General features: G+C 40.2%; 1 protein-coding gene across 4 annotated transcripts in view; it reads right to left on the bottom strand.

Annotated features, from left to right (window-relative positions):
- The window catches only part of necab2 (N-terminal EF-hand calcium binding protein 2), a 115070-nt gene that overhangs the window by 74376 nt on the left and 30482 nt on the right, over positions 1 to 10212 (bottom strand). For all 4 annotated transcript variants that reach the window (XM_014012193.1, XM_014012192.1, XM_014012196.1 and 1 more), the window contains one exon: positions 58 to 166. In XM_014012193.1, coding sequence (XP_013867647.1) covers positions 58 to 166 — 109 coding nt within the window. The remainder of the gene's footprint in view (positions 1 to 57; positions 167 to 10212) is intronic.

Here is a 10212-nt window from a genome sequence, read left to right as displayed (position 1 = left end):
ACACACACACACACACACACACACACACACACACACACACACACACACACAGCTGACCTGGTGTTATCAGAGTCGATGGTGTGAAACAGTTTCTCCAGCTCCTCCTCGTTCAGCGTGCCGTCAGAGAAGAAGGCCTGGAACTCATCCAGAGACAGCTTCCCATCATCTGTCAGAAAACAAACAAATAAATAAATAAATAAATAAATAAATAAATAAATAAATAAATAAATGTGCTCAGGAATCAAACCAGGATGAGGCATCTTCTGACTCAGGCAGAAGTTTAAAATTCAGAACGAGTTCGTTTGTTTACTTCCAGATAAACAATCTTTACATTAAATCTTCTCTAAGTTTCCTGTTTGTTATTTATTTATGCAGTTATTTTAAAAAAGCATATTTTCCGCTGACAAACAGATTAATTTTGTTGAAGTTGATCTAAAAACTCTCCAGGCCGCAGCTTTTAAAAGTCCTCTTTCTTTTCCTGAGTTCTCCCCCTGCAGACCTGCAGTGGGATCGATCCGATTCGCTCTGACCCGCTCCGACTCGCTCCGACTCACTCCGACTCGATCCGATTCGCTCTGACCCGCTCCGACCCGCTCCGACTCACTCCGACCCGCTCCGACTCACTCCGACTCGATCCGATTCGCTCCGACTCACTCCGACTCGATCCGATTCGCTCCGACTCACTCCGACTCGATCCGATTCGCTCCGACTCACTCCGACTCGCTCCGACCCGCTCCGACCCGCTCCGACCTGCTCCGACTCGCTCCGACCCGCACTGACCCGCTCCGACTCACTCAGACTCGCTCCGACCCGCTCCGACTCGCTCCGACCCACTCCGACTCGCTCCGACTCGCTCCGACCCGCTCCGACTCGCTCCGACTCGCTCCGACTCACTCCGACTCACTCCGACTCACTCTGACTCGTTCTGACTCGATCCGACTCGCTCCGACAGCTCCGACTCACTCCGACCCGCTCCGACTCGCTCCGACTCACTCCTAATCTGGTGAACACAAACTGGTGATCCGGTTTCAGATTAAAGGACAAGCAGCCCGAGCAGGAAGCGCCGCAGGTTTCAGGTTTTCTTATGAGAGGATCCTCCTGAAGCTGCAGCTTCAGCTCAATCTGATGCCAGAATCAGAACCAGAACCAGAACCATGGAGGACAGAAGGAGGCAGTTTTGATTCAGAGAAACAGCTGATCTAAAAACACAAACCTGACAGCTGCAGGAGCTCCAGCCTGGGCCGAGGCCACGGTTCGGTTAGAGTTCAGGGGTCTCATTTATAAAACTGGTGTACGCACAATTTGAGCCCAGAAACTTGCGTACGCCACTTTTTACGCCAAGGTTGTGATTTATAAAATCCAAACTTGACGTGAAAATGTGCGGTGCCTCACAGCTCTGACCCATGTGTACGCTCATTTTGGAGACGTGAAACTGTGACACAGATGGTGAAGTGAAGAATTAGAGCCACACTGTGTAATGATCACTGTCAGATATTTAATTTACCTTCAGAATCAGACTTAGATTTTTATTCAACTTTATCATCAGCTTTATTAACAGTAATATTTATGCTTCTTCTGCTGCTGCTGCTGAGCCATGAGGACCTTTGAAATAAAAACTTAAATCTTAAATAAAAGTTCCCGTGCGCAACTCCATTCATCTGCTTCCTCCTCAGACAACCCTGACCCACGGACCCCTCCCTGACCCACAGACCCCTACCTGACCCACAGACCCCTCCCTGACCCACAGACCCCTCCCCAATAAGAACAGCAGGACAGCAAAAGTCACGCTTTGGATACACGCGCAGGGCGCACCCACCTCGCCAGTGTGGATGTTATAAAACTTCACGTTTAAAGTCCGTGTTTGTCACACGCGAAATAAGAAAAAATTGAGTCAAATCAAGTATTTCAAGAATCTTACCAAGTAAAATTTTCTTACTCCATTGGCAGAAATTTTTGACTTAATTTGAGTCAAATTTTCAGACTAACAAGACAAATAGTCTTACACATTCTGAAAACAAGATTATTATTCTTACACAATCAGTTCTTGTTTAGTAAATCAGTCTCAAAACAAGATCAAAAAGACTTTTTGGCTGATATAAGGTTTTAAAACTTATAGGTGGACAGTTTTTGCAGTGTATTTTTAAAGATTTACCAGACACATTAWGTGTGTTATCACAAAGTATCAGTATCGGATCAGTACCGCTGATACCAGCCACATTTTACTTGGTATCATGAACTGTTGAAACAACACAAACACTGTGGGAGGAGTCACCTGAAGGAAACCATACAGAAGAAAAAGTATCTGAACATTGTGAAACCAGCTTCAACAAATTCCTCAGATGATCGACGCACGAAGACGGCCTGATGATGATGATGATGATGTGCAACCAACCAGCAAAACAGGAAGTGACATTTATTGTGAAGGACTCTTTATATAGTTCATGATGTCAGTTTCTATGAGCCCAGGAGCAAAAAGCTTCATGTTTTATCTGTTAGAATCAACACAACCCGTGTGCTGAACAATCATTTAGTTTTCCTCAAACAGATTTAGTGTTTTTCTGTTTGTCAGCAGCAGCAGCAGCAGCAGTCTGTGTCGGCCCGTCTCTCCACATGATGCAAAGCTACACATGAAATATTAATCCCCTCAGAGCCAGTCGGTCCTTAAGTGTGGCTGTCTGGATGCAGCAGGTCGAGCTGGGAGAGTCCCTCTCATTTCCTCCCCGTCGTGGGGAAGCTCGTGTTCTTCTCTCATAAGAACATCAAACATTTATCTCTTCATCACTCCGCCTGCTGCACACCTCCTGTTTCTGTTTTTTATGGTTTTAAGAAGCCTTCAGAGTGGCTCTCTGAGCATGGCTCGGAGCAGACAGCTCCACGTGGCGTTTCTAAAAGTCAAAAAGCTTTCAGGAGCTCTGTGTGGCTCTCTGTCTTTTTCTTTTTTACTCTCATCTTTTATCCAGCTCCTGTTGGAGCAGCTTGTTATAAAAAGCACAGAGGAATCTGCTCTCAGATGTCCTCATGCGGTGCACTAAGAAAAAAAAAAACACTTTTTTTCTCAGTTTTTTGTGCTACAACCTTTCTACAACAGAAGGTGCGACTTCTGGGAGTCTTCCATTTACAGCATTTTGTTTTTACAAAACAACTTTTTTATTTCTTGTTTCTTAAAATATTCCTGTGAACCAACAACAGAGTGGAACAACATCTTTATGTCACATTAAACTATAAGATATGGGACATTATGGACAACAGGGTGAATTCTCTGTTAAACTGTCTTCAACTTCTCACATTTCTGACTGGTTTTAAACATATCTGAAGTATTTGATCTTTTTTATTTTCTGCAGTATTATTATGTTTTTGTCAGACAGGATCCAAAGCTTCTGATACATTGGAAAAACTAGCATCTGCAGCACGACAAGCCTGTAAATATATGGAGCTGTACTGAAGCCATGATTTTCTTATATATATGGCAAGTGGTTGTATCATAAAATAAAAGTTGTATGGCATGTCGTTGAATTTAACATATGGCAGGTCACACTGTATAATTAAAGAAGTATGTCCGACTGTTGTAACATATGACAGGCTGTTGCATAATATAATTAACCTTTTATGGCAGGTTGTTGCAGCTTAAAATTAAATGCGTATGGCAAGCCGTTGTGTCATGATTGAAAAATAAGCCAGGTCTTTGTATCATATATTTAAGGAAGCGCGGCTGGTTGTTGCAACATATAATCCAAAAGTATGGCAGGCTGTTGTATCATAATTAACCCTGTACGGCAGGTTATTGTATCATATATCTAAGAAAACATAGCTGGCTGTTATATTAACCCTGTATGGCAGGTTATTGTATCATATATTTAAGGAAACACGGCTGACAGTTCTATCATAATTAACCCTGTATGGCAAGATATTGTATCATATATCTAAGAAAACAGCTGGCTGATATAGTAACTCTGTATGGCAGGTTATTGTATCATATATTTAGGGAAACACGGCTGACAGTTCTATCATAATTAACCCTGTATGGCAGGTTATTGTATCATATATTTAGGGAAACACGGCTGACAGTTCTATCATAATTAGCCCTGTATGGCAGGTTATTGTATCATATATGTTTCTTGTGGACAGGGTCCAGGTCTTTCTAACAGTGTGTTCAGACCTGCCTCTCTGAGAGAACCAGTGTTTAATGCAACCATGACCCATTTTTCCTGCAGCCCAGTTCGAGCCACTCAGGGATCCTCTGACAACACGCTGCTCAAACAAAGCAGACAGCGCACTAACCTCGTTTCAACAAGAATAAAATAATCCTGTTACACACTGAACAAAACCTGATTCTTCCTGGATAATGTCACTTTCTGCTCCTGTAGGGGAGTTTCTGCTTTTGGTTAACATCCGTGGATATCTTCAGAGCTCTGCAGACAGTATTCCCCTCCTGCAGCCCTCCACTATAAATAATGTACAACTGAAGTAACTCTAAAATCACACAAGTCACCCGCAGAGAGGAGGTGATGCAACATCACGCAGCCTCCGTCGAGCCCAGACGCGCTGCAGACCGCCACCATTTGCTGAAATGACCTTTATTCTGCTGTCCTAAAGGTTCCGCTGAGGAAAATCATTTTACTGCCAAGGAAACGAGCCAGTCTGACAGAAACATACAGTAACACAGCGGGAAGGAGATGAGACGCAGGCAGAGACAAGCTGGAGCTGCTAAATCTGCAGCGTGTCCACTTCACTTCTCAGAGTGACCGAGACGTGGGCTTAAAACAAGCTGAAACATTTCAGCTTCGTGAGGATTTTTAACTTGAAAAACTTCGGCTGTGATCGTCATTAACCTCCTGCAGCTGGAGGATCAACAGGGTCAAAAGTAACGGGAATAAAAAGAAAACAGCTGATCCTGCCTAACGGCTGTAATATAGCTTGTCCATGCTAGTCGCTAGTCTCTAATACTAACGCTGCTAGCACCTCCAATGCTAATGCCAGCTTTTCTATGCTAGTCGCGAGCCTATCTAAAACTAAGGCCACTAGCCTCTCCAATGCTAACGCCAGCTTATCCAAGCTAGTTGTTAGCCTCTCCAATACTAATGCAGCTAGCTCTCCAATGCTAATGCCAACTTATCCATGTTAGTCGCTAGCCTCTCCAATGCTAATGCTAGCTTATCCATGCTAGTTGCTAGCCTCTCCGATGCTAACACCAGCTTATCTAAGCTAGTTGTTAACCTGTCCAATTCTAATGCCGCTAGCCTCTCCAATGTTAATACCAGCGTATCCATGCTAGTTTCTAGCCTTTTTGATGCTAACACCAGCTTATCCATGCTAGTCGCTAGCCTCTCCGATGCTAACACCAGCTTATCCATGCTAGTCGCTAGCCTCTCTGATGTTAGCAGAAATGAATAGTCTCCTTCTCATTAGCCGGTGCCGGCCTATCATTAATCAGATCAATAGCTGGCTTAAGAATATACTGTACAGTATATACCCTCCTGCGACAAGGATGTAGCAACTGCTGGTTGAGCAATAGTCTTAATTTTGACCCTCATACGCGCCATAATTTGGAGGGTAAAGAGTCATGACAGTCCCTGAGCCTCTCTGCTTGAGTCATTCAGACATGTGAGATGGTTTTTGGTAGGAATCCTTGCAGAAACAGGTGAGATGGAGCAAACCAAGGTAAACTATTTACATAAAGAATCACCTTTGTCCAAAGAGCAGATGCCTCAGACAGAACCACGTAAATTTAAAACAAAAATTAATTAAAGTACCTGTGACACACATGTTTCAAATACAAAGTCAAAGAAAACATCTTTATATTTAAGAAATGTGACATAAAACTCATGATTTTACTCATGTTGTCACATAACTGGCCTATTTTTAATGGAACTTGGCTCAGTTAAAGTGAAACAGGAAGTGACATCAAAGGGGAACTCTTAAAGAAAATGTTTTGTTCATTGAAACAATATTTAGACTTTGACTTGTCTTCACCTTAGATTGAGATTCAAAATAATCTAAAGAAACAGATTATTCACTACAGTCTGTTAGTTATTGTAGCAAAGCTCTGCTACATTCAGACATTCCCCTTTGACATCACTTCCTGTTTCCTCGCGTGCAAATATCTCAACAACTGTTCATCTGAGCAGCGTAAAAAAATTTTTGCAACATTTTAATAATGTTATGTTTCCAAACATGCTTTCATATTTGTTACAAAAATTTGATGTCACAGGAACTTTAAGGGATCTAGCAGACATGTTGATGGTTTGGACAATTCAGAACTTCCAGTCTGAAAATGTTTAAGCTTATTGCGCTAAATTCCGATGTCGTCACTTTAATCAGCAAATCAAATGATTTGATGTCATTCAAGAGCAACTCCAAGCACTAATTTCTCTTAAAATTCTCCACCGACTGATTTCTACAGCAGGTAAGACACTGACTGCTCACAGAAAGAAAATAAGGATATTTTAAATTGATTTAAACATCCAGATCAGAGTCTAAAATAACATAACGCATGCTGAACTTCTGATTTTATGCAGAATTTGACTTTATATTCAACTTGGAAAGCAAATTAGCCTATTTCTCTAAAATATCTGGGTTTAGGTGAGGCGGGTTACGTCCTACATTTAGGTAATTTCCTGAGGAAAATCTCCAAAAACTGATAAAGTAGGTTGAAACAGAATCAGGTCAGAGATGTAAAATACAAAATGAAACACTCTGCTCACACAGGAAGTGCTTTTTAAACGTCTGGTTAACATCTCTGACCCGAAACAGATTTAGTTTACGGGTCAAACATATATCCAGACAGGGCTGGGACTAAACTCTGCAGACACCGCAACAGAAACACAACTAATCTGCAAAAGACACAAAATTTTAGTTCCATTAGAATCAGTTTTGCAACACAACTGGGATTCAAATAAAAACAAGTTTAAATAAATGTTAAGTGAATAAATGAATCAGATTATGTAGATTAGGAGGGCGTCTGTGTGGGTCGCAGACCACTCGACCTTTTCAGAGCTCTTCTGTCATCAGATGTTTGTTTCTGAATCACCAGGTAGAAAAACGAGGTCTTTGTTCAGAAAATCATAAAATAAATAAATAAAATTAATAATTATAATCAGGTCTGATTACCTCTGAACCACCGAGGAGCAAAACAATTCAGATTTAATTCATCGTTTGTTAAACATCAGATTAATGGTTCTGTTGGACTGAGTTCATTCATCATGCAGACTGGACCCTTTACTGGACCGGGTGGTCCTGGTTTCTGGGGACAAAAGAGACAAACAGCAGATGGAGCTTTGTCTGGACAAACAACTGTCCTCACAGCAACGACTAACCCTAAAACCTGCTACTGGTCTCAGACTGGACTCTGGAATCTAAAGTTTCTGGTCTCAGACCGGGCTCTGGACTCTAACAGTTCTGAACCCTTCCTGTTGTTTAATGGTTGTTTTTCGGGACTCTGTATGAACGGTCATCATGGCAACAGGACGATAGGGAAGCGGACCCTCTAACGGGCTCAGAACCGACAGCTCTGCTCTCCATTTCTGGGTTTTCATCTGGATCAGATAATTAGGTCATTTTAGTCGTCAGAGTCAATGATCTGAGTTTCTTTGGTTTTATCTCATCCAGCTGCGAGTCTGAGCCTGGTTCCCGTCAGGAACCTGATAAAAACCTGATAAAATACCTGATAAACACTTGATAAACAACACCTGATAAACATCTGATAAACATGTGATAAACACCTGATAAACACCCGATAAACATCTGATAAAATAAACATCTGATAAACACCTGATAAACACCTGATAAACACCTGATAAACACCCGATAACACCTGATAAACACCTGATAAACACCTGAAAAACACCTGATAAACATCTGATAAACATGTGATAAACACCTGATAAACACCCGATAAACATCTGATAAAATAAACATCTGATAAACACCCGATAACACCTGATAAACACCTGATAAACACCTGATAAACACCTGATAAACACCTGAAAAACACCTGAAAAACACCTGATAAACACCCGATAACACCTGATAAACACCTGATAAACACCTGATAAACACCTGATAAACATCTGATAAACATTTGATAAACACCTGATAAACATCTGATAAACACCCGATAACCTGATAAACACCCGATAAACACCCGATAAACATCTGATAAAATCTGATAAACACCTGATAAACACCTGATAAAAACCTGATAAACACCTGATAAACACCTGATAAACATTTGATATTACACCTGATATACACCTGATAAACATCTGATAAACACCTGATATACACCTGATAAACATCTGATAAACACCTGATATACACCTGATAAACATCTGATAAACACCTGAAATACACCTGATAAAAACCTGATAAACACCTGATAAACACCTGATAAACACCCAAGAACACCCGATAAACATCTGATAACACCTGATAAACACCTGATAAACACCTGATAAACACCCGAGAACACCCGATAAACATCTGATAACACCTGATAAACACCTGATAAACACCTGATAAACATCTGATAAACACCTGATAAACGTCCAGTTGTTGTTTATTACTTTGTTTTCTGTAAATCAGCTGCAGCTTCATCTGATGGATCAAACCAGTAAAACATTCACCTGATGCTCGACCAGACAGGTTTTAAAATGTTAAAACAAAGTTATTCTGCTTTAAGGAAGCTGTATCAGGTCACGTTTTTATTTATTATATTTTATTTATTTATTTATTTATTTATTTATTTATTTATGTATTTAATCAGGACAGTGCACATTAATGAACAATCTTATACTTGTGTATAGACTGTAAATGAGCCAGATTATAGCATAGTTGCTAATTTACATCTGTAGTCCTGAGGCAGGAAAACAACACAACACAAGATCACAATATACAAGATCAAAAAAAATTATAATAGAGACACAAAAAGCAAACAAAAGCAGGTCACCTGATTTTATATATTCAGGTTCAAGAAAAGCATTATTGACAGAAGCTCTCTTTAAGGAGCACGTTTTAACTTAAATTAGTGTTTTCTAGTTAAAAGCTTCAAGTTGAAGTGAGTCAGACGAGCCGTAATTCTCTTGTTTTGCCTCTGAATCATCAAAAACAACAGATATTAGTAAAGACTCACAGGAAATGAATGTCTTTGTGTTTCAACACGGTTCTTTTCTCCTGATCGTTAATAAAATCTAAATGTTTATAGTAATTTGTGGTAACGAGGAGGGTAGGCGACAGATGGATCCCCGGCGAGCCCCCTGCCTGGTGAGAAAGGCCTTCATCAGAACGGAGAGCAGATGATGTGTCATCATCACCATCAACCTGCCGCCTCAACATTAGATCATGAGAGGAGTGGGCGGGGCCTGGGAGGTGATGAGCGTCTGGGTTCAACCCAAGAACTAAACATGCTTCCACTAACTCAGCTCTCTTTTCTTTTAACGCTTTTTATTCCCAACATGAAGCGTAGGAACCTGCAGGTTTGTGTGTTTCTGTACTTGCGCTGTGTTGAAGGATCAGTGGATCTGTGTTCGACTACTCCACCTAGGCTGCAGTCGAGCACAGATCCACTGAGAAACTTGCTGTTTCAGCATCATTTCATTTAAAAACTGGACTTTTGTGTTTAAACAAATGTTCATAATGAATTTCAATAAATTACAAGTTCAAATGGGCATGGACATTTCTTTTTTTGGTACCGAAAAAGTATCAAACTGTGAGACTAAAGTATCGAACTGAATTATGAATTTTCTGTATCGTTGCAGCACTGTTGACTATGGAGAAATAAATATATTAAATTATTTTTATAATTTGTCCCACAAGTCTTTTTTTATTTTCATGTGTTGTTTTTCATTTCCTTATGCATTTCTGCCTCATAATGTAAATAAGGTGGGCGGAGCTTCTTAGGTCAGCTCCTCTCCTATTGGTCAATAGACAGGAAGTAGCAGGATCCGTGTGCTGCAGCTGCCCTGATTTAAAAATAATTAAATTTAATCATTTAAGAAACAGATACATGTACAAGTAAAAGGAAAAATAAAATACATATATTTTTTAAAAAGTTAAAACGTTAATTATGTTCTAAAATATATAATTTATTGGAACTAAGCTGGAAAAATAAACATGAAAGTCAATTAAATTATAAAACATGAGGTAAAGTTCTGTTTTTTTTTTTCATTTAATTAGTGCATTTTAAGCGTATTTATTTATTTATTTATTGGTCTATAT

Source organism: Austrofundulus limnaeus, unplaced genomic scaffold, assembly GCF_001266775.1.
Source record: "Austrofundulus limnaeus strain Quisiro unplaced genomic scaffold, Austrofundulus_limnaeus-1.0 Scaffold89, whole genome shotgun sequence".
Classification (NCBI taxonomy): domain Eukaryota; kingdom Metazoa; phylum Chordata; class Actinopteri; order Cyprinodontiformes; family Rivulidae; genus Austrofundulus; species Austrofundulus limnaeus.
Note: the sequence above shows the minus strand (reverse complement) of the source record. Positions and strands in the feature narration are given on the sequence as shown.